Source organism: Cyprinus carpio, chromosome B16 (assembly GCF_018340385.1).
Source record: "Cyprinus carpio isolate SPL01 chromosome B16, ASM1834038v1, whole genome shotgun sequence".
Taxonomy (NCBI): domain Eukaryota; kingdom Metazoa; phylum Chordata; class Actinopteri; order Cypriniformes; family Cyprinidae; genus Cyprinus; species Cyprinus carpio.
In genome coordinates this window covers 27,181,777-27,208,551 of record NC_056612.1, presented here as the reverse complement: position 1 = coordinate 27,208,551, position 26,775 = coordinate 27,181,777, and the positions used below count along the sequence as shown (strand labels likewise).

General features: G+C 33.1%; 2 protein-coding genes across 4 annotated transcripts in view; both read right to left on the bottom strand.

Moving 5' to 3' along the window:
- LOC109060144 (mannosyl-oligosaccharide 1,2-alpha-mannosidase IC-like) overlaps positions 1-7,444 on the bottom strand; it is a 191,385-nt gene extending 183,941 nt beyond the window's left edge. The window contains exon 1 of one of the 3 annotated variants that reach the window (XM_042741782.1): positions 7,161-7,444. Coding sequence is in view for 2 of the 3 variants with exons in the window: in XM_042741780.1 (XP_042597714.1) it covers positions 1,948-2,499 (552 nt within the window). In the remaining variant the exon portion in view is untranslated. Of the gene's footprint in view, positions 1-1,947; positions 3,993-7,160 lie in introns of those variants that run through there. The other 2 variants (XM_042741780.1, XM_042741781.1) reach the window with 2 other exon arrangements.
- Positions 7,445-16,005: 8,561 nt separating this feature from the next.
- The window catches only part of slc9a1a (solute carrier family 9 member A1a), a 34,090-nt gene continuing 23,320 nt past the window's right edge, over positions 16,006-26,775 (bottom strand). Inside the window, exons 5-12 of the mRNA XM_042741779.1 lie at positions 25,798-26,000; positions 22,356-22,445; positions 20,304-20,374; positions 19,755-19,931; positions 18,490-18,604; positions 18,288-18,389; positions 17,943-18,024; positions 16,006-16,477 (exon numbers count right to left, since the gene is read on the bottom strand). Coding sequence (XP_042597713.1) covers positions 16,170-16,477; positions 17,943-18,024; positions 18,288-18,389; positions 18,490-18,604; positions 19,755-19,931; positions 20,304-20,374; positions 22,356-22,445; positions 25,798-26,000 — 1,148 coding nt within the window. The 3' untranslated portion in view covers positions 16,006-16,169. The remainder of the gene's footprint in view (positions 16,478-17,942; positions 18,025-18,287; positions 18,390-18,489; positions 18,605-19,754; positions 19,932-20,303; positions 20,375-22,355; positions 22,446-25,797; positions 26,001-26,775) is intronic.

Below are 26,775 nucleotides of genomic sequence, written 5' to 3'. Positions count from 1 at the left end.
TACTGCATTAATGTTGGAAAAGATATTCTTCTAAATTTCACCTTTTGTGTCCCAGTAAGGAAAGTCATGAGGGTTTAAAGAAATGAGGCTGAATAAATTTTCATAAATTATTCTTTTCTTATAAAGATTTGTTTTATATACAAATGATAAATAAGACAAAACCTATTTTGTTTACTTAATTAAAAAAAAAAATGCAAAAATACAAAAAAAAAAACAGCAGATGTTTCCCAGATCTTTAGCAGACGTCTTACAGATGTACTCGTGCTGTCTGGGTAGTTGAGATGTGAGTTTATTTTTTTTTTGTGATAAATTTAGCAATCGCAGAATCGCAAAATCCTGACAAACTGTGTGGCGAGTTACATGCTGAAGTTCAAAGCTCAACATCAAACATCAGCAATAATTAAAACAGCAATGTTTAGTATAAAAACAAAACAAGCACTTTTAACTGCACTAAAGCACAACGCCCACAACAAAAAGAAGCAAAGTAGCACTAAAGCTCATGTTTCAGTGTTGGGTGTGCATTTTCAGCTTTCTCATCCCCATGTGAGAGCAAAACTCATTCTGACACAAGAGCTTTCAGTAGCACAGAAAACAAAGCTCTAACAATCACCTGAAGACAGCCTGCATTACACATATCAGAGCAAGCAGACCGAAGGTGGCTTTTATCTGGATTCAACCACACAAACACACCCCGATCAGTGTCAGTTAGGAAAGTGACACAGCAGTCATTATCTGCTCATACAGGCTCTATGGATTCTAGCTTACTGTATGTTAAGAATCCAAAAGTACGGGGCAAGTTGTCACACATTCTTTATATGCAGCTTTCTTAGATCTTTGTTGGCAAGTGGTTTGAAATAGTTTTGCATTTCATAAGCATTTCACTCTTTCAGTCTTCGTTCATAGCCTATAATATGCAAGAACGAGTGTGACAACATGCCCAGCTACAGGGCTCAATGTGTACAAATCTATTTTTCCTGTGCAATGACAATTATTACAGGCACAATCCACTGGAGTAACTCATCTTACAGGTTTCAAATCTACAGCCTTTCAGCCTACACAACTGGAAGCCTATTTCTGAAATATAATCTAAATCAGTTAATAAGTCACAATTATGGGTTAAAAAAGTCAGAATTATGACAAGTGAAAATTATTAAACATCATAAAAAGTTGAAATTCTTTTCCATGACATGAAAAGTGTCATTTTCTGTTGATTATGTCAATTTCAAATTTTATGGCATAATTATGACATAGTATGTCATAATTTTTAAATTTTTTCCATAATTAGGACTTGGTACATCACCAATCTAACTCATCTTAAAATGTGTTTTATCCAATCATTTTTAATTTTCTCATAATTTAGCATGTCATAATTCCAACTTTTTATCTTATAATGATAACATTTTATCTAGTCATTTTCACTTGTCATAATTCTGACTACTTAATCCATAATTACGAGTTAGTATGCCCTAATTTATAACCTTTTATATCACAATTTTGACTACTCACAATAACAGTATGTCAAAATTTCAATTTTATCTCATAATTATGGATTAGTATGTCATAATTTTGACTTTTTATGACTTATTCATGACTTAGTATGTCAATTTATAATTATCCTGACTTTTTATTTCATACTTAGAGATGACTTACTGTGATAATGTATACATTTTTGTGATAATTCCAACTTTTTCCTCTAAAAATTACGGCATGTAATAATTTCGACTTCTTATCTCATAGTTATCACATCATTGTTTTGCCTTTTTATGGCATAATTTATAACCTTTAATATCAGAACTCCGATTTAAATACCATAAACTAATATATTTTGATTTTTGTGATAATTTCGACTTTTTATCTCACTTATTTCGACGTTTATCGCATAAATACGACTTGGCATGTCATCAGTTACCAAGCTAATGTGGCAGAACTGACAGCAGATCATCTCACCTCTTTAACTTTCTCCCTCCGCTGAAGCGTCTCGGAATCCGATGGAGTTCCCTTGTTCTTCCCCAAAGCTGGTTTGAGCAGACACTTTTTAAACGCCTCATAGCTGTAAGCGCTGGCGCGTTCCCCGTTATGAGCGGCCGAGGTGACCCGCTCGTCTCTGGCCGCCGGTTCCTGCGCCCTCGCCGGACTCCTCTCGTCCTGCGCTCTACTCCCAACAGATCTCTCCACGGTTCTCGCTCCATGGGTGACCGAGGGCTTGCGGCTCACTTTGAGCTTGACATTCGCCCCCTCGCCCCCTTTTAAACCCGCCCGCAGATGCTCTGGATCCCCTGGCACCTTTTTGGAAAGCTCATTGTCGGAGCCAACTGTCACCGCGGGATTCTCGTTCTTGGAGAGGAAGATGCGCTTGAGGCGCACGCTGTCGGGGAGAAAGAAGAGTGCCCCGAAGCACAGAGTAACCAACCCCGACAGGAACAACAGAAACACGAATTTCTGAGACAGACGAAGCCCCATGCCCGATGCTGAAACACCGGGTAACTTTCGGAACACCATTTAAACTCTCCACTTACGCGTGACGCACGACGATACACACCTAAACTTGCTTAGATAGCACAAGCGACGCGGCAGCCGTGCAAACTGAACTCTCTCCTGGTCAAAGAGCCTAAATCTTCCTGAATCGATCGATTTAAGAGACCACAGGTGGCGTCAACACATCTGCGCACAACAACAGCGTCATTGCGCGCTCACGGCTTCAAAACCAGCTTCCTTTAGTGTCAGAGCAGTCATGCAACATCTCATCTGGGAGACCGAGATGAGACTAAGGTCTTAAATGCCAGAGCAACAAAGTGTTAAGCACAGCCAAACCAATCTACGCACTGTTAATGCCCATCTAGGACACGAAATTGAAACTATATGGACTTAAATGTACTCTATCAAGTTAAAGCAGCATTTAAGTAGCATATAATGATATGCTCAGCCAAAAGACATTACATTAATGAATTTTAAAACGCCTCAAAAGCAAGCAAAGTGCCAGCAAACACACTGCTTTCTGAAAATGGCAATGATGGTATTACGCGTGTATATGAACATAAATGCACTTTTAAAAAGTTAAAGCAGCATTTGTGAAATATATATTAGTATGCACAGCCAACATGTGTCAATGTTGCATATTAAATGCCTGCAAACACACTGAAGATGATGATGACGCTTTATGAACTTAAAGCAGCATTAAAGTGGCCAATAATGTCATGCATGTATCACACATCAATCGCAATACATGCCACGTCCCTAAAATCATACAGCTTTCTGAAGATGATGCGCAACTAGAAGACTAAACTGAAGCTTTCTGAACTGAAAGTGTCACATTCGTGAATATTAAAATTAAAAGGCAAGCATCAACGTGGTTACACACAAATGCTTTCTAATGATGCTGCTGCTGCTACTGATGATGATGATGATGATGAAGACTCATGGCCAAACAGAGCAACACTAAAGTTTAGTGAATGAAATATGACACATCTCAGCCAAAACCCCCAAAACTGCAACATCATGGGTTATTTCACAACATCTGTGCGCGTTTGGCACGGTGCACACCACTCCAGGACACAAGAGCTGCAAAAATACATCCAGAGATCAAATCAAGAGAGTCAGCGAAGCGACGAGACCCTGAAATTCGGTCCAAGTGTTTATAAAAAACTGTTGGTTTGCTCTGTTTAAGCACCGTGTATGCTCAAAACTCTCATGTGCTCCGAAAGTCTACGTCCAATGCGTGAAGAAGGATGTCTGTGCTCGTAAAACGTGATCGACAGATGGATGGATCATTCTTCGGAAATGTGACCTAATGAAAACACGCCGCGTCTTCCCATTACTGCGCGCGCGCCTGGTTTATCGCCAGAGAAGAACGGAAGAAAAGGCAGATCTTTGCGGGCTAGTCTCGTGGTGTAAACATCTTGATATGAAGCCGTTACGATCCGCGAACAGAAGGAGAAGCAGAGCTCTGTGACTCCGCGGCTATCCTGGGCGGTCTGCTGCAAACGCCTTTGATCAGCAGCAGCGGAGAGCGAGGGGGAGCGAGTCATTAACGGCGCCCAGCGCGCGCAGGAGCGAGCCGAGACATCCACCGTGTGGCGGGCTGGGGTACTAAACTATCTTATCTAAAATAAGATACATTTGCATTTGCAAAGGGAATTATAAGTGGTAAGTTTTAGCATTATACTGTATGGTTCGGAAGACCGATTCATTTTAACCCGATTCGGCGTTCGATGAACCGATTCACAAAAAGCGTTCCCAGAACATTTGATGTTCGTTGCAGACTTACCGTTTAATCATTATGTTTTCGTTATTATGTTAGATAGGTTGCGTAGAAAAGCTGTTTAGGCTGTCGTCCAAATTATTGCTATATTCGTTTTTATCTGCAAGCTATTCAAAAACTATAAAAAAAATACCAAAGTTGTAAATAATTTTTTTTACGCAAAATAAAAATAAAAAAATAAAAAAAAGTGAACATTAAAATGGTAAATGTCGCCATAAGATGCTTAAACGTGAAGAACTATTTAAGTAAATTGTGAAATTTAGCGATTTATGAGTTGAAATTGTTTCTACACATTTTTTTTTCTTACATGATAATTAGTGCAGTCAGACGATTAATCACGATTAATCACATATAAAATAAAAGTTTTTGTTTGCATAATATATGTGTGTCTACTGTGTATATTTATTATGTGTAATGCAGGGGCGTATCCATCATTTCAGAAAGTGAGGGGGACAGAAATATATATATATATATATATATATTAGGGCTGTCAAAGGATTAATCACGATTAATCATCATCCAAAATAAAAGTTTTGTTTACATAATATATGTATGTGTACAGGGTATATTTTATTATGTATATATAAATACACACACATAAATTATATATTTAGAAAATATTTACATGTATATACATTTATATATTTATATTCTTATATTTTATATTATATATATAAATATATTTAATATATAAACATAACATATTCTTCTTAAATATATACATGCATGTGTGTGTATTTATATATACATAATAAACTATACACAGTATACACACATATATTATGTAAACAAAACTTTTATTTTGGATGTGATTAATCGTGATTAATCATTTGACAGCCCTAATATATATATATATATATAGAATAAATAATTGCAGGCTTGGTGAGCAGAAATGTATATATATATATATATATATATATATATATATATATATATATATATATACATTTCTGTCCCCCTCACTTTTTGAAATGATGGCTAGGCCCCTGCATTAAACATAATAAATCAACACAGTAGACCCACATATATTATGCAAACAAAAACTTTTATTTTATATGAGATTAATCGTGATTAATCGTCTGACTGACTGCACTAATATATATATATATATATATATATATATATATATATATATATATATATATATATATATATATATATAATATATATATATATATATATATATAATATATTATATATATATAACTTTACAGTATAACATTTCTGTAATCTATATACCAGTCAGCAATTTTTGAACAATAAGATTTTTAATGTTTTATAAAGAAGTCTCTTCTGCTCACCAAGCCTGCATTTATTTAAAGTACAGTAAAAACAGTAATATTGTGAAATATTTTTACTATTTAAAATAACTGCTTTCTATTTGAATATATTTCAAAATATAATTTATTTCTGTGATCAAAGCTGAATTTTCAGCATCATTACTCCAGTCTTCAGTGTCACATGATCTTCAGAAATCATTCTGATATGCTGATTTGCTGATTAAGAAACCTTTATTATTATTATTATTATTATTATTATTATTATTATTATTATTATTATTATCAACATTTAAAACAGTTGAATACATTTTTTCCAGTCCAGGATTCTTTGATAAATAGAAGGATCAAAAGATCAGCGTTTATGTGAAATAAAAAGCTTTTGTAACATTATACCATTCAAAAGGTTAGAGTCGGTATAATTTTTATTTTTCGGAAAATAAATTATATAAATTAATACTTTTATCTAGCAAGGATGCTTTAAATTGACCAAAAGTGATGATAAAGACATGAATAATTTTACAAAAGATTTCTATTTCAGATAAATGCTGTTCTTTTGAACTTTCTATTCATCTGTGAATCCTGAAAAAATTCTACTCAAATGTTTTCAACATAATCATAAAAATAAATATTTTTGAGCAGCAAATCAGAATATCAACATAATTTCTGAAGTATCGTGTGACTGGAGTAATAATGCTAAAAATGTAGCTTTGAAATCACAATAAATTACATTTTAAAATATATTTAAATAGAAAACAGTTATTTTAAATAGTAAAAATATTTCCGTCCCCCGCATAATCTACCTGGTATAACGTATATAAATACACACACATGCATGTATATATTTCAGAAAAAATATGTTTATATATAATATATATTTATTTATTATATAAATATAGACATGTAAATATTTTCAAAATACTGTTCGTATGTGTATTTATATATACATAATAAATATGCATATTATGCAAAAAAAAACTTTTGTAAGCGATTAATTGCGATTAATCGTTTGACAGCACTAATAAAGATGTTAATTATTAATACTGATTATAGTAGTAATGTTAACAATGTTGATTTACACTCTAAGTTATGTGCAATAGACTATCAGTTTGACCGATTCATTAAAAAGATTTGTTTAAAAGAATGATTCATTTGCGAATCAGGCATCACTACTGTTTCACCATAACAAGTGCAGAGCTGCTTTTCTGTTGCCAAGACAACTCTTCTTCTTCTTCTTTTTGTTCAGTGTTAATTTTTCATGTAAACAGTCTGTCCAATGGATCGTACTATGGAATTATTGTGGAAAAAACAAACAAACAAAAAATTATGGCATTATTGTCGTGTCATCTGAATAATTGACACTCATTGAAAACATACCTGTGTGAAACATTTTCTAGTGACAAACTGCTTTAAAAAACACATGCTTTACAGCTCTGCAAACACATTTAGCACTAAAAGCCTTGTTTTCTTCTGCAAAACATTACATCTTGCTTGACTAGATGGCTAAACAGATGCAAGACACTCATAACTCAGTATGCACACGCATAATTCAATATGCAAATCAACTCAAAGGTGCAAAGTCAAGTGATTTCAACCATTTTGCTCAAGAAAGTAATGCATATTACCTGCGGTTCTCAATTCTTCTCATTCATCTCAGTGCATGTTTCTTGGCTGGAGCAGAACATACTCAATCTGCCATCGTTGCTCATGTGCTCAGGTTGTTTTGAGTCAATCACCTGAACATTTCCATGTTCACGAAATCACTATAGGGCACAATTAAGTATAGGTCTTTGATAACCGTTGGCATATTTGATCAAAACACAACTTTAAAATAATTTTGAATGGTTGGCAATTGAACTAAAGAAAAAGCTTGTTCTAAATGCAGCCAATGGGCCTTACAAACCAACCAAGCCAAAGTTTTTGCTAAATCCCGCCTTCAAAGTCATATCAGCCAATCAGATGACAGTAAAACTCTGGGAATGTTCACGGATTGGTTAAATCAGCACTGCCTGCTTTATATGACATCTTCATCAAACCACAGTCTTAAGAGTATAATTAAAACAAAGTTTCCAAAGTCTAATCCACTGCATTGCTTATTGTGAGAAGGGCCTGTACAATGTTTAATCACTCCTCTGCCGCTTTATCTAGATTTACCTCGGTGTAGCTAAGCCAAACGATTCACAAATTTAAAGCGTAATAGCAACACCAAATCAAGGTAGCAATCAATACAGAAATTCAACAGATTTTCCAATCAAACCAGACAGAGACAGAGAGCAGTTTTCCTGCAGCAAAACAAGACGAATGGTCTCGATTAATCAGGTGTTGATCATTAAGAAAAAACAACCAACCACAGCAGAAACAAAGTTAGTTAAGGAAAGGTCAAGAGAAAAAAGTATAGTGCAACCGGCAGCAGAAAATTTCCATTCGCTGCTGATTGTTCGGGTCTCACGGGGCGGCTGTTTACAGGCCATTCCTAATGGGAAACCTAAGCTTATTTCCAGCACAGGATGTTTAATTCAGATGAAAAGAGATTCAGAGAATAAAAACTGTGGAAATGACCTGCTCTACAAAATCTCACCACAATAAAACGATGCTTTGATTGTGCATATGATATTTGGGGGACAGTAGATCTTCACTTTCTAAACATTTTTTCATATGGACAAGTCATATGAGTGTTTGGTGGCAATGCTCCTCATTTATCATGAAAACATTTCAGTAAATAACATTGTACTGTATATAATTCATCCTCTTTATTTTCACACACACACACACACACGCACACACAAAAGACATTTAAAGGAATAGTTCGTTCAAAAATTAAAATGTGCTAATAAAAAAAAAAAAAAAGTTCTCTGGTGGGCCATGCAAGATGTAGATGAGTTTGTTTCTTTGTCAGATTTGGAGAAATGTAGCATTGCAGTGAATGGGTGCCGTCAGAATGAGAGTCCAAACAGCTGATAATCCACAAGTAATCCACAGCACTCCAGTCCATCAGTTAACATCTTGTGAAGACAAAAGAAACAAATCCATCATTAAGATGTTTTTCATTTCAAACCGTTGCTTTCAGCTCAAATATGATTCCATAATCCATACGCTTCCTCCAGTGAAAAAGTCATCTGGTCTGAATCAGGAGAGAAATGTGCACAGAATAAATACAAAGCCAAAACAGTCTAAAACAGATCTAAACAAATAAGTGGCTGGATTTTGATGTGATTTTTTAATTTTTGGATGGGTTATTATTTATTATGGATTATGGACTCATATTTTGTCTAGAAGCAATGGTTTGAAGTTTAAAACGTCTTGATGGATTTGTTTCAGCTTTAGTCTTCTCCAGATGTTAACTGATGGACTGGAGTGCTGTGGATTACTTGTGGATTATTGTGATGTTTTTATCAGCTGTTTGGACTCTCTTTCTGACGGCACCCATTCACTGCAGAGCATCCAAGTGATGCAATGCTACATTTCTCCCAAATGTGATGAAGAAGAAACAAACTCATCTACATCTTCGATGGGCCTGAGGGTGAGTGCATTTTCATTTTTAGGTGAACTATTCCTATAAAACACTGAATTAAGGATGTCTGCCGGAAAGGGTTAACCTCTGGGCATGAATTGGAAATGTTTCCCAAACGCTCAGCATGAAGCATAAAATACTCTCTGTATGCAGACTTTCATTTTAGTTTTCATTTAGTCTGATTCATCGTTTGAATATCTCAGTAATGGGATCTAAATATCATAGAGAGACACTTATCTCGGCACTCAAGAACAATCTGGGGCAAATAGGCATATCTTGATGCAAATAGGTCACATTAATCTCAGCAGCCACATCAAGTTTCGTTTCTGTCCAGATGACAAGCCGCTGAGTCACAGCAATTTAACAGCATCCAAACAAGAATAAATAAACAGCAAGCGCTGCTGTGTGGTCTAGAACAATTTCACTCGCTTGAACTCCGCAGTCGAGTCTGCCATTACTCAGAAACACATCAGGATCATGAATGTTAAAGAGACGCAGAGTCTGGCTGATTCGTTTTAGTGCTCACGGTCCTTAATCAAAAGCATATGAAATGATGAAACACAGAGCGATTACTCAACTTCCCACGAATAGAGGCAGTGTTTAGCAGCATTAGATGCACAATCCAACGCTTCTTTGAAATGATGATTCCAAAACCATTAGGTTTTGCTTTTTATGTATTATTGTAAAGCATAAAATTAATCTAACATGAATTGTAGGTAGTTTTAAACCTTTTTAAAATTTGAGATTTTAGCCTGTCCCACCTCACAAGTCTTGACTAAAATCATGAAAGATTATAGTGGTCATATACATTTGTTTAATTTATAATTCATTGTAGCAATAGTTCATAAATATATATTTAAAAGGCCTTATATATTAGTATATTTTAGTGTTGTTTTAGTAGGCTATAATTAATATACTACTATAGTTTTTGTAGAGGGTTTGAATAAGATTTTATTTTTATATATTTTTTTATCATTTTAATTTTAGTTAAAGCTTTAGTAATTGTATAAAAATGTGAAATGCTGCCTTGACAACAAGCTGTGATAAAATCAACTTTATTAAAAAAAAAAAAAAAAATGTAATGAAAATTATTTTAATGTTTTAATGAACGGTAAAAAAACCTTGTGGGGAAATCTCATTAATTTTATTTGATTTTATATTTCCATGCTAATTGTGGTGTTGAATGCTTTTTATCAAACTCAAACATTTAGGAAAAAATATCAAATATTGTTTTCACGAAGTTATCATTAACTGAAAATCAACATTCAAATAGTCTAATTTAGACTAAAGGTATAACCCTGTTATACAAACCTGCCCAATTTGTTCATGAATTTGATGTTTATCTGTTATTCATTAAAAGTGTATTCAAACAAAAAATGGCAAACCTCATATAAAATAAAGAAAACAAAGCTCATGAAATAATGAGTTTGAGACTGATATCCCCAAAGGTTAAACGCCTTATTCCAGGTCTGTTTTTTACTCCTGGAGCAGATTCCCACTCATTTCATTGAATGAACAGCAGCGCCCTCTGCTGCTCGAGCCGTGCATTTACATCCCAGTACATCAAACCAAGCGCACATTCACATCAAAGAGAAACCAGGTGCTTTTAGCAAATGAAAACTTTAATCATGTATCTTTGATGATACACAAATGTTAGTTCCCAGAATGCGAGAGCAAATGCTGAAGTGACTCAACAAATACAGTGAATCCTTGTAGTGCCACACTCATATCATATCATATATTTAAATATCATTTATTTTGTGTGTGTGTGTGTGTGTGTGTATAAAATAAACATTTTATTGCAATTTCAAATGACAATGAATTAGTCCAGTCAAAACAGGAGAGAAAAATACATTAATAGATTATATAACAGTATATTAATAACATTCAGACAAACTCAGCTCTCGTAATATTTGGACCCACAACAGATAATCATTTCTATATACGAGTTAAAAATCCACACGTTAGCCCATATAAAATCAACCAGCACTTCTCCAGTCTGCCCATGACATTACATGACTTTACATTACCCGGAGAGGTAAAGTCTGTGCGTTTACTGTAGTAAATGTTCACTAAATGATGGCTTAATTATTGCTGTATTTTAAAAATGATTTGTTTTAAATGTTGTTCATGATAAAGTGCTTCAAATGGCTTCTTAAATCTGCGTTTAGAAACAAAAGAGGAAGCTGAAAGCTCACGATTATGAAACAAGATGTATAAGTACAAATTAACAGATTGTTCCTTTGACTTGCATTTGGTGTCTTTGGGTGAAATAAATAAGAGCACATAAAGAATTCATGCACATTTCCGTATATAGCTTTATAAAGTCATTTCATTTAGAGTTGAAGCATGTTTGAGAGCAGTTACAGTTCTTCAGGATAATCCATAATCAATAATCAATAATGCAACAGCAAAACTGAGAAAATACCCTGAAACTAAAGCTTAAGTTGAATATTACAGGTACACGTGTCATTTCTGTGTAAACCAGTCTTTTCAAACCGTTTGAAGGTTATAATGATGTGAAAGCTGAAAGCATGGCTCATGGCTTCATGTACAGACTTATTAACAATCATATCAGAGAGCAACGGGTTTGTTCAGTCTTTAGTCTGCATGAAAATCAGATGAAAATGAGCTTGGGTTATTAAACTCCTCATCTTGAGTCTGGAGCCAAACGATAAGCACCGGTGACGAGACACAAGAACATGAACCGTAAAAAGCTTTCAGAATCACAAACAGCACGATACATCTGAATCTGATCTGCATGATCACACAGATGAACAGCAGTTTACAGTTACAGCATGCACAATAACAGACCTGTATCAAACATGATACAACTCTGAAAACAAGGCAAAATTATGCAAAGCAAAAAAAGTAAACAGTCGTAAAGCGAACATCAAGTACATGATGTCTGTATAAAGAGGCTTTCTGGTGAATATGATTTGAAAAATTACACAATAATGTTAATCAATCAAAATAATCAGTGGCAAGCAATAAAAAAAAGAAGAAAAAAGCATCAGTGGCAAGCATTAATAATGAATATTTGTTAAATATACAGAATAGCATTTAAAAAAAAAAAACTCCAGAAACAGCCGACGAGGGCAGATCATTGGCATTCAGCTTCATGTCAAAGGCAAATAAAAGTTTTAAAAATGTAAATTCTGTCATTATTTAATCACCCTCATGTTGTTACAAGCAGGTTAACTCAAACTAAAATAATAGAAAGTTAAATAAAAAGTTAAATAATTAAATAACTGAAATAAAATTAAGTAAAACGTAGAGAAATAAATCATAACATAGAAATATTATATAATATAAAATGTATTTTATTTCAGATACTTGCCAAGGCAACATTTATAATAATAATAATTTAGTTTAATTTGATGTACTAAAACTGAAATAAAAATGAATAAAAACAATTTATATGTAAACTTCCTGCTAGTCATCAAGGCAAAATGAATCATTGTAAGTGACTTAAACCTGATGTACTAAAATAACAAACTAAAATATAATTTATTAAAACTACATAGATGTATTTTTTTTTTAAAAATAAAAGTAACAAAAACAACTTGATGTACTGAAATAACTAAAACTAAAATAAAAACAAAATAAAAACTATATTGTTTTATAAAAAAAAAACTCCTAAAAATGACACAAACACAGCAAGATTACTAAAGAAAATTACTTAAATTAAATCATAAAAATAAAAATAAAAAACTAACTTACAATATTAGTAGAAACTGTAATAGCATCTGAAAGAACACTGGTTATACAACACAAAGCTGCATAAAGATTATTCTAAACTACTGAAAAATAACAGCATGCAGGTTTATAGCAAAATAAGGTTGAGTTAATAATGACAGAATTCCCATTTTCTCTAAAATGTTTATTTTTAAAGGTTCCCCCTTTCCCCTGTGTTGATGTGAATACTGCAGTCAATGTATAGTGCACCAAAACCTGACATCCTCTGCTCTGTGTTACATCGCATAATGACGGCTGTGAGCATTCGTCAAACACAACAGGGCAGGCGAGAAAAAAAAAAAAAAAAAAAAACCTAAAACCAACTAAACTCCCAACCACCTAAACCTCTTCTCAAAGGCAAAGTAAAAAGCTAAAGAACTGGTCAGTTAGCACTGTAATACTTCAAAGCGGAATATAGACATCTCTGGATCTTTAGAGTTCACATCTGTAAAATATATAGATATGATTTTACCACATCTAACATTAAAATAAGACTAATCTACTCTCTGTGCATGCAAAAGACTTTCTGATTTTGATATATTATTGATTCTTTCTAAAATATGCAATGCACCTCTCGGTTGCAGGAGAATCAAAGGCCAGTGTTTGATACTCGCGGTGCAAAGGCTTTAAAGGGAATAATTCATATAATTCATACTTCAGACTCTGCATAGCTCTTTCGGGATACAATCACACTGTTTGGGGGTCATGCAGCACAAATCAACATTTCCGAAACCGAACCTGCGTTTCTATCACACTGGCAGTAAAAATGTGTGTGTGTGTGTGTGTGTGTGAATGCAGAGCTACATGGTGAAGGGTTTCAGGAAAGTGTTCATCTGCAGGTATTAAAGGAATAATTCACCCAAACATAAGCATCTGTTTTCATTTACTCAGCTTCAGGTCTTTACTATGGAAACCCATCATCATTATGACTTACTATCTCACAATTACCACTCTCAGGTCATAATTTCATATCTCACATCGTCTTTGTATATAAATTTTGACTTTTTCTGCATAATGACTTTTTGTCTCATAATTTTGACGTTCTGTCCTAATTTCCACTTTATCTCATAATTATGAATTATTGCATGCCATAATTGATCGTTTTTATTTAATAATTTTGATTTTGTAGGTCAAGTTTGACTTTGTCAATTTCAACTTTTTATCTCATAATTTCAACTGGACTTTCTTTCTGATAATTTTGACGATAATAGCTTTTAGCATAAATTAGTATGTCATAATTCTGACTTAGTATCTCATATTTTGATGTTGTATGTCAATATTGGCTTATCTCATAATTATGACTCAGCATCTCATATTTTGACTGACTATTTTTATTTTTTATCTCATAGTTTTGACTGTCAATTTCTTTTTTTTTTTACAGTATCCCTTAGCGTGTCATAATTATAACTTATCTCATAATTATGACTTAGTACCTTATATTTTGACTTATGTCATAATTATGACTTGTCTCATAAATATGAATTAAAAGTCATAATATGAGACATGTCATAATTATGGCTTCTTGTCTCATAATTATGACATATCTCATATTTTTACTGTCAATTATGGCTAAATGCCTCCGTTATAAATTAGTATCTCATATTTTGACAATTTATGACTCTCATAATGTTTACTTTTTATCTCATAGTTTTGACTGTCATAATTTCTGCTTTTATTTCATACTTATCATTTAGTGTGCCAAAATTGTGACCTTTTATTTCATAATTATGACTTAGTATCTTATATTTTGATTTTGTCATGATTATGACCAATCTCAGAACTTCCACTTTGTATCATACTAATCTTAGTGCCAAAATTTTGACTTTTCATAATTATAACTTTTCTCAAAATAATGATGCAAAATATGAGATGTTATGCAATAATTATGACTTGGTCTTCACAATTATGACATGGTATCTCACATTTTGATGTTTTATGTCATAATTATGATTTACCATGACTTTCTGTGGCAGAAATGGGCTTACATGATTTACAGAATCATAAAGACGACAGTTTAGATACTTTTATGGTGCTTTTTTGGAGATGGGGTTACTATGAACTTTCATGGAAAAGAGCTGCGTTAAGATCAGCATTTGTCTTTCCACGAAAACAAAACAAAACAAAACAAAAAAACAGCATTTGGGTTTGGAATGAAACGAAGGCGAGTAAATAATGACAGAATTGTGTCCTTTCTGCATGAACTATTCCTTTAAATCAAAATTTGCTGATACGACGGTCCAGATGTTTTTCAGAGTGGTCATGACCGGTCACCAAAGCGCTTGAGTGCATTTAAAGGGAATTAAAGACTATTAGACCAAAGTGTTCTTTGATATAAAGTACAAGCAAAGAAAACGGGAAACACGATCACAACCAACCAAACTGGTCAGTCAACTTTTGGTGTAAAATAAAGTCTTTACATATGTAAATCTCTTGTGCAATCTCAATGAGTATATAGTTGTTTCTCAGGGTCGTTATGTGCACTGCAAATGGAGCGTGACTTGAATGGTCCTCCATGTGTGGGACGAAATAATAAGCCAGTGTAAATACGCACCATCTGTGTGATAAATATAAGAAAGGCCTAATGTAACCGGTTTCATATTGCTCCTGATAAACTAATCGAATTCCCCTAGAGGTCAAACACAACTAGTGATACTCGCGTCACGAAAACAAAGGCATTTCATGTGAACGAACACAAGAGCATCGTGAACTAGAAAATGCATCAATGCTTTGAAAACAACAACAGAAGCGTTTCACCTGAATAGAATGAACAGTGCGACCGTTTGGTAATGCATAGATCTGTTCCCCTTGTGTGGAATATTATTATTCCGTAGCCAATGCAAGGCGGGAACATTTACTTCCGAACCGGACACGATGTGACCATCCGTAGCCAAATTAAAGCTGGTATTTATAATCACTCATCGATTAGGATTTGTGTATCGTCTTGGATTTGAGTGGAATGTTTTATTGAAAGGAGAGTGTTTTCAATGAAGGATAATCACTCATCGCTTAGGATTTGAGTCACATCGTGCCTGGCAAGGACAGTGTTATGCCCCATTTACACCAAGAACGTTATATCTGTGGTGCTATTCTTTAATATTGAGAACAATTTTTAGAACTATTATCTTTATCGTTATCTTTATAATTATCGTCCTTGGTGTGAACGGGCCTTTAGGCTTCAAATGAAAAGAGCAATGATAAACAAAAAAATAATTAATGGCTTATTTTGATCGCTCCCTTTCATTTCCTTTATTTTGGTTCATTCTCCTTTCGTTTTGGCTTCCTACAGATTATACATCCGTCCTCTGTATTACAGCAGTTCATGATCCTCCATGAGGACCGCGGATACAGGACGTCCTTGAGGAGGCGGCCGGAGCTCATTCATCTCTCAGTGGAGGAAGGGCTCGTCCTCATCTTCCTCTTCGGCGGCGGGGCCCGGGTCGCTCAGACAGCGCATTAACCGTTGCTGCGGCTCCTTGTCGTTGTCCTCGTCAGTCGTTTGGTCTTTTCTCGGCTTCGTAGGAGAGGGAACTTTCATGGTGAGGCCGCCCCCCTCTTCGCTCACCTTCGGCTGGCTTCCCTTCATGCCGATCTCGTCCACAATGTTGACGGACTCTGGGCTCTGCGGTGAGGCGAGGTCCACTTTAATGCTGGGGATGCTTTCTGTGGCGGACTTGAGGCCCCATGCTTGAGGGTCTGTGGGAGAGGAAGCAATCAGGAGCTGAAGAGATACTACACAGACAGTCAGTACTTTATCTCAGTGTTGTTACTGTTAACTTAAACTAAAGCTACTAAAATAGTTTTTGTTGATTGAAATAAAGCTGATATAAAACAAACAATAAATATTATATGAAAAACTTGAATGAAAATAAGAAATGTTGCATTGGTTGAAGTAATATGATGTATGAAATAAAAAAAATTAAAAGGTAAATAGAAACAAACAAACAAACAAAAAAACTAATAAAAATGACAAAAACACAACATTAAAATCAAAACTGAAAATATTAAATTAAAAGCTTATTAAAAAATGTAGAACTGTATAAATAATACTAAAATAACACTTATTCAAAGATCATTTTACTAAAAAAAAAAAAAATATATATATATATATATATATATATATATATTTAATTTGAATTGATTTATTATTATTTTTTTTTATAAGCAAAAATCTAACAAAATGTAAAGAGGTTTATACAAAAATAAGAAAAAGATATGGGGTTAGAAAAAATCTAATCTTACTAAATTTTGCTTTCAAGAATTTATTTTTAATTATATATATATATATATATATATATATATATATATATATATATATATATATATATATAATAAAATTAAAAATAAATTCTTGAAATTATATATAATTTTTTTCCCTTATAAATATAATATATAAATAATTCTAAAATATCAATCCTATTTACAAAAATCTATTTAATTAGAAAGCACAAATAATTATATAATCTGCATGATATAAAAGATATATAGACTTTTTCTTTTTTTACGCCACTGGCATTAAGTTTTTTGTCTTGCTGGAAGCAAAAATCTAACAGAATTGAATGAGGTTAATGCTTAAAACAATAATAAAAAAAAATATTTATCAATATGGGGTTAGAAGAAAGCTTAATTACACTTTTCTTAAAAAGTCTAGCTTTTAATTTTTTTTTTTTTAATTATATTTTTACTGGCTTATAATTGCTCTTAAAACATCTTATAGCCCTTACAAAAAATGCAACATGGTAATTATAGCTTATGACCAAGTACTACAGTTATTTTTACTACTGCACACCATATCAATTCAATACAGGATCACTTTCAAATGGTGTATGAAGCTTTCATAAACTATTTGCCATGGTGATTGATTTCTTTTAACAAATGACAATTCTGGTTAATATCCATTAACCACAAAATTGTATATAACACAAACTAACTAGTAGATCTTTGTAAGGAATATGGCTTGATTGTGTTGAACTTAAAGTGTTGATCACTTGGGGGCACTGCACAACAGACTCTAGTCTGAATGATTGTCAATTCATGACACATTCACTGAGAGGAAAGACCAGAGGCTGAATCCACTCGGAACCAAAGAGAAAGATTTCAGTCGACAACATGATCCTCAGCTCGTATATCAGCGGTCCAGCAGAATAAACGGCCGTCTCACCTGAAGCCAGTCGAGCTCGAGCGATGGTCGGGGAATCAGGAGGCGGAGCGGGAACAGTGAGGTAATTGTTCATCTGCGATATCTGAAAGTAGAGAGATAAAACCTTCTGTTAAGATTAATAAAGCACATTCCACCTATCAATAACACCTATCTTTTTATATCAAATAACGGCCAAACTGATATGATTTCTAATGGCCAGTGACAGTATAAAAATGAATTAAGATGATTTTTCCTCGTTATTATATTAATATTATGAATTTATAAGGCTATGGGCAGATTTTGAGCTATCTGAATGTTTAGATGATCTGATAATGGTGTTGTATCAGTCTATCATTAACTTCAAACCTTCTTTTCCAGCTCCTTCATTTTCTTCCGTTTGATGAGGATCTCGTTCCAGCCATCCTCGTATGGATCAGCGATCAGAGTGTGTCTGTTGTACGAGCGCAGCTGAAAATACACAGGAAAATTTAGCTTGATCCGAATTAATCACACAAATGAAGGAAATACAAAAAGAGCCGTTTGAGAACAGGAAGGGGTGAGCGCTCACTCTCTGGCGGGTCCTCTGCAGGTTGGTGCGCAGGATCTTCCTGATCTCCTCCTCACGAGCCTTGGAGAGCTGCGGCAGCGCCCGGTCCTGAGGAGGCTTCTTGGGCTGGATGTTCCTGGAAAACATTAGAGATCAAAAATAAAAAATCGTTATCCTAGAACAAACACAAATTCCACAAAATCTACACACATTCCATGAATTCTAGAAATTCCACACATTCTCCATGCATTATATAAATTCCTTACTCCTTCCATGCATTCGATATGTATTATATAACCTGCGTACTCTCCACGCATTCTCTGTGCATTATATGAATTCCTCACGCTATATGCATTTTACAAATTGCATGCATTCCACACATTCTCTAAATTCCCTACGTTTCACATTCTATATGCATTTCATAAATTGCATACTCGTACATTGTTTTAAAAATTTCACATTCTATATGCATTCCACACTTTTTATGCATTCCACACATTCTCTAAAGTCCATACACATTCCTAAAATTCCATGTATTCTAGTCGAATTGCACATAACCTCTAAATCCCTTACACATTGTATATGCATTCCATAAATTGCATACTTTCCACACATTCTCTGTGCATTTCATTCTCTTACACATTCCACACTCTATATGTATTCCATAAATTGTATACATAGCACACATTCTGCAAATTCCTTACATATTCCAAACTCAACATGCATTCTATAAACTGCAAACATTCCACATATTCTCTAAATTCCTTACACATTCCACACTTTATATGTATTCCATAAATTGCATTCATTCCACATATTATTCATGCATTATAGAAATTCTTTACACATTTAACACATTCTCTAAAATCCATACACATTCCAAGAATTCCATGTATTCTATTCGAATTCCATGCATTTTCTAAATTCCTTACATATTCTATATGTAATCCATCAATTGCATACATTCTACGTACATTACATAAATTCTTTAAACATTCCACACTCCTCATGCATTCCATATCCTGCCCGCCTTCCACACATTCTCCATGCATTCCATACACATGCTCCAAAAAAATCTAACCAAATTCCACACATACTCTAAAACATGCATATTAATTCCACACATTCTCCATTCATTCTATAACATCCCAAATGTGCTATAATCACTCCTTCAATTCAATGCACATGCCATACACTTTCTATAACATTCTACAAGTTCCATATATTCTATCTGCATTCCATGAATTCTAAAACGGATTGTAATCATGGAGGTTGGAAGCACTCACTGCATGGAGACGGTGGATGGCATGGCGGAGGGCAGCTTGGATCCCCCGCCGCTCTCCACCAGCTCGATGGCCTGCTTCATCTCCATCTTGTGGTAGAAGGCGATCAGCTGTGGTTCTTTGGAGCGCTCGCCTGCTATCAGGCACTTCTTCACGTACTTCTTATTGAACCGGTTCAGCCTGAAATGAGAAGGAAAAGGTGAAGCTTTCATATGATCGTGGGTATTTTTATGCAGATAACAAACCCCAGGTATTCAGTGTCATTACGTCAGCTTTGTCTGGAATCCGTGTGGAACATACTGACGAAACTACATGTGGTTCTCACTATTTAATCCTTAAACTCACTTTCTCTGCTGCACAAGCACAGTATATTAGAACAAAAAAAATCCAGACTGTAAACTCAACCAACTAAACAAAAACACACATCTAGTTCAAAAACATCATCCAAATCCAAGACCAGACGTACGAATCGTTATGATTTCATGCAGACTTCAAATAATCTTAAAATCACTCGCTGAAAGCCAAATTTGACTTTCTGAGTTATATACGTACTTGTCCTTCCAGTGATGATGTCCGTAATGTCCGCAGATGTCCTCGATGCCGGTTAGCAGATGGTCCAAAAACTAAAGACAAGGAAATTACAACAGATAAGCCGTTTAGGAAACATAAACTACAATATCAATCAATAAGGATGACATTATCAGTTGAACAGAAGCTGCAGCTGAACATGATGTTGATAATGAGCATTAAAGTGAACAGAAGAGAGATTTCTGACAGGCACTCACAGCATTAACAACGATGAGACGCTCATACAAATGGACGTTTCCATAGCAACAATCAGCTTTATGAGTGGTGAATAAATGCCATGTTGTGGGCAAAATGTTCTGTACTGAGTTTTGTGGAGTGGATCCAAACTCATGTCATGAATACAAACTGCCACCTGCTTTTTCTAAAGAATATTCATATTAAACTCATATAATATAATAAATGTTATATTAAAATAATATATTTCTACATTTAAATTTTGATAAATAATATTAGTAAATAATTAATATATATATATATATATATATATATATATATATATATATATATATATATATATATATATATATATATATATATATATATATATATATATATATATATATATGATTTATAACTATTTATATGTATTATTTACGTTGCAAATATTTATATTAAATTATATAATGTAATTATAAATTATACATATATATGTATAAAATTACATTTTATAATACTTTGTGTAAATAAGTTAATATTTAAAAAAACTAGATATAAGTAAGTGAGGGAATGGATAGATACTCTTATTTTAATTTACATTTATGTTCATATCTAACTTTTTACATAAGAATGTATTCAGTAGCATATTATTTGTTGCTGTGATATCAAATCTAGTATTGAGAATGCTGATATTTCACTGGGGTTTTTCTCATCTGAATTGTTGTTATCATTATAAATGTTCTCAGCGCTCTCAGCTAAGGACAAACATTCATTTATAACTGAGCACTGCACTCACGCTGTTGATGTTAAAACATTTACAGAGGCTCAGTGTGATTATTAGAGAAGACTTTCTCCTGGACAAAAACACAGGAGTCACTGCTTTAACATACTGTGAGTGTTTGAAAATTAAACGTTTTCCTGCAAAACTGTCATTAATGTGTTGCAACATTTTACTTGAGTTTGTCATTCCCAATTCTTGATAGTAATTCTCTTCAGATTCTATGTTTGAATCTTTAATTTACTTCAAATTTAAAGTTTATTCTAACAAAAATAAAACAATTAACAATTATGAGATTTTTGTGCATTATGGTAAAGAGAATGCTTAAAACTGTCGTGAAAATAATGTCACAATGCAAAAATGGGGATCATTTTCTTCATACTAAATTTTATTATTTTTCCCCCTGTGATTTAGCTGTGCAATATTAACTGGAAACATTCTTATTCACCTAAAGAGTCTATTTTTTAGGATAATTAAGATTTCTTGCATTCTGCATTATTTTCATAATGATTAAGCACATTTTCCTGCTAAATTTTCATTAATGTTTTCAATTCCCAAATCCAGAAGGTGATTCTCTTTTTCTGATTGCATTTAACATTAGTATTATTTTTTTTTTTTATGGTGCATAATTTTAATGAAAATGTCACACAATTAAAAAAATCATAGTGGTTTACAAATGGGCTTAATTTTCTTTATGCAAAAGGTTTTTTTGTGTGTGTGTGTGTTTGTGTGATTTTGTGTTCAAATATTACCTGGAAACATTCTAGGCATTTAATGTCTAAACAAAGACACCTGACACTCTCATTCTAAACCTATCAAACTGTACTTCTGAATAAAACTGTGACTGTACCGTATGTGACCAGCAGGTGGCACTCAAACACACTCACCTTCAGTAGCACTGGATGTTACACAAACCCAAACAAGAGAACTTAATCCAGTTATTATAATTAACTCATCTAACCCAGCCCTGTTTAATGTGAACAAGACTGTGTAATCGAATCTATTCTGGACTGGCAGAATGCTGAGAAAGCATAAAATATTCCTGAATCACAGATGGGAGAAACTCAAGAGATGAGCAGCACCTGTGTGTGAATCTCCTCATTAATAGAGCGCTTCGTTTCCTGTTTCTTCTTGACCGCCAGGAGGTCCACCAGAGGTCGAATGGTCATGCCCTGCCAAAACAAAGAGAGAAGAGCAGAAATTAATGACTGCTCACAGATGGTCCTATTTAAATGCAAACGACGCAGCTTTAGTTGTTTAAAAAACTGGATTAACATAAAAAAGGATGGCACAATGCTAAGCAAATTGTCAATGTCATCTTGAAAAAATAAATATTTTTCTCAAATGCATTGGCCTGCAAAATTGCATGGGTCACCGCATTAGAAATAAAATAAAAATCGCACTATTGTCACGCAAAACATTTCTTAAACACTTCTAAAACATCTTTCACTGCATTTGATATAGTTGCATTAGACTGCATAAAATAAAATTTTAAATATGCAGTGCAACATGGTTTGTGTGTGTGTGTGTGTATTTGAGACAAGAAAATGGGAATATGATGGGAATAGAAAGGGATTTTAAAACTCTTGTTCTGCTAAATAAATAAAATACAAAACCTCAAAAAGAATTACATGTCACGTCCAGCGAGCAATTCGATTTATACGCAGTGGGCGGCACCTCCTGTCCTGAGCTGTAATTCATAGCGTGTCCTGGCTTGTGCATGCATGATTATTCATACTACAGTGTGCTGAGTAACGGTGAAGGACAGAGGGGTGGCTGTGACTGCAGCGTTTGTTACACTGGCGTTGTTTCTACGTGAAGAGGGTTTTTCCTCAAGGTCAGAGGCGGGCAGCGATCAAGATACACCGCATGCAGCGATAGCGAATGCACCATCACATCTGACACAGCAAACTGTCTCCACTTCCTGCGAACAGCACAAACTCTGTGCAGCGAGATCACAGATATTTTGATAGATTTTAGATAGAACTGCAAAATAAAATAAAACGGATAAATAAAGGATAACATCTAAAAAAAAAAAAAACATATTTTCTCATATGCATTGTCCCCAAAGAGATAAACCTAAAATTGCATGAATGTCACTGCTTTAAATGTAACTATGCATAATAAATAATTAACATTATAATTACAATTAAATAATTAGATTATAAATTATATAATTAATTTTACACTGTATAATAAAACAAGATAAAATAAAATAAAAGCACAATCGTCAAGCAAACCATTTCTAAAAACAGCTGTCACTGCATTAGATATAACTGCATTGCATTGCATAATAAAATAAAATCTGAACAGCTGAAAACACTGTAACTGCATTTACTTTCTTAACACGTTCTTATTATTAAAAAGATTTTGTCTTGACTCTTTACTTTTAAAACAAGGCCTCAGTTTAACATTTTGATTAAATCTAACAGTTTAAAGTGTAAAAAGTCAAGTAAATACTTCATAAACACGTCCCAAACATAAAACACAGGTAGGGTAACACAATCCTCGCAATTTGAGACCTTCCCTTATGTCCTTGTTCACATGTGTGGATAGAGACACACTATTTATACCTGACACTGAACCAACAGCATCACACAGAGCAGAAGACAAGCGATTCCTCTTCCAGCAGCTTCCAGGAAGAAGAGAAAACCTCCTGAAAACTTCCACTGTAATCAGTTCTCCACAATAAATCACCACTGTCAGGATGAACCCGAGTGCCTTACAGTGTCGTCTTGAGTCACATATTATATTATATTATATTATATTATATTATATTATATTATATATATATATATATATACACATACACACACACACATATACATAATTAGTTTTATATATATTAGTTTTATCTATTTATCTTAAAAGTACAAATAAAAATTGCATATATATATATGTGTGTGTGTGTGTGTGTGTGTGTGTGTATTTCATATATATATATATGAAAGTGTATATATCAAATATTTTTACTGATCTTTGAGTTTGTACTTTATTTTAGGTTTATATATAATATTATACATATATACGCAAATGTATTTCACAAAAAAATCAAGAAGCAAAATAACAAAATAAGAGTTTATGATTAAACAAGAACAAATATCTGCCAATGAGTTCAGAAAAATAAACTTAATTCCACAAGTTTTGGTTCCCCGTTAACAGATATTTGCTCTTTTTTTAAGTATAAACTTGCTTCATTTTGTTCAGTTTCTCAAAAAACAGGACTTGATTTGTTCAATCGTAAATGTGTCTTGATGTTTAGATGTTTGTATTGGAAAACACGACAAAAATACTAAGGAAGACCTTTTTAAGACCCACAGAAACCTTGCAAAAACTCATGAGGAGATTCCAATAGATCTGCAAAGCCGTTTTTATCTTTAACTTGAGGAGAACCATGATGCACTGACCCTGAACCACTCAGACACGCTAAAACAACTCGATATCATCAGCCACCATCAGGAAATCCACCATACAATCATGTGAAGATCTGGATCTCATCATTTCTGTGTACTGTACACAGACTCTGTGCTGGTCCTGCTCTTTTGTAGCACTGTTTCCACAAAGCAGAAAGCCTCATCTTACAACATCAATCATTCAAAACAGAAACCAAGAGGGTTACTTTCGCCATTTTCAGCATCTCATGCATATCTCAGAGCCATCGGGGCTCACAAAGAGCCGAGAGAGACAGAAGAAAAAGAAATAATCCTCACAGCAAAAACAAACAAACCATACGAGAGCGTTCGATAATCCAGCAGCCAGTTAAACCTGATGGAGCGTAAGTCTGAGGCATTACATCGGTTTATCAAACACAAGCTTGACGAATCCACAGATTTCAATTGATGATTCTTAAACTAATTTCAGCAGAATTTTAAATGCTCATTTCAGGTAAAAATATACACTTTAAGATACCTGTTTTATCATATTTGATATAACTCCACAAAATTTCATTTTCAAATTCATTTTGCAGGTTTATGCAAATTTTCGGTTAATCAGAGCTTGTGTTGGGTCAATTTAATCATAATTTTTTTCACAATACTACATTAATGCATCCTTGCATTGACTTTTTATATATTGATTTTATATATAAATATATTTTTATTTATTTAAAGTAAATTAATGAATTTATGTTATTATATATATTTTATATAATATTTTTTATATTGTATATCTGTAACAACAAATACATTTTGTATGTGTGTATATATATATATATATATATATATATATATATATATATATATATTATATATATATATATATAATATATATATATATATAGATATATATATATATATATATATATATATATATATATATATCACAATAATACAATAAATACAATACAAAAAAAAGCGTATATCAAATTTTTAACTTAACTTTTAATTTCTACTTTATTTTATATAATTTATATATAATATTACATGGACATATATTTATATATAAAGCATGTGCATATCAAATGTGTATTTTTTATTTTATTTTATTTATGTATTAATTATAATAACTTGAGAAGCGGTCACTGACCTGCACAAACACTGTGAAGAAGATGACGGTGATGATGGCGGTGAGGAACATGTTTCTCTTGGGGAAATGATCAGTGTTCAGCAGGTAGACCAGCGAGAAGGCGATCGCTCCTCTCAGTCCGCCGTAAGCGATGATAAACTGGTCCTTAGAGGTGAGTTTGACGATACGGAACTTGTTGATCACGAAGGTCAAGCCGACAACACCTTTGAATCAAAGAAAACATTCATTAAACACAAGAAAAGAAAAATATGCCACCATTCACAACCTCAGGACATTCCCCAAACAGAAGAGCTTCTTTAAACAGGCAAACAGAAGCCATTAAGAAAGAAGTCAAATTCATTCAAATCAAAACACAGTTTAGCACACTACTTAAAGATGAACCTTCCTCTCTCTCTCATATATATATATATATATATATATATATATATATATATATATATATATATATATATATATATATATATACATATATATATATATATATATTAGTGCTGGGCAATGGTTATTCGAGATTAATCGCATCCAAAATAAAAGTTTTTTGTGTACATAATATATGAGTGTGTACTGTGTTTATTTATTATGTAAAATAAAAAAATATATCTGTATCTATTAAACATACTTATATATAATATAAAAAAAAATACAAATATATAAATGTATATACACATGTAAATATTTAAAAAATATATAATAAATGTGTGTGTATTTATATATACATAAAAAAATAAACAGTACACATACATATATTATGTAAACAAAAACATTTAAGTTGGATGTGATTAATGCAATTAATCTTTAGACAGCACTAATATATATATATATATATGAGAAAGATATTCTTATTTTGAAATTATATAGTTTCCATATATACATAAATATAAATATATACACACACAGACACACACACACACGTATGTGTATAACTGTGAATCATATCATAACTAGTTAAAGATGATAGATCTTCCCTGAAGGCATGAC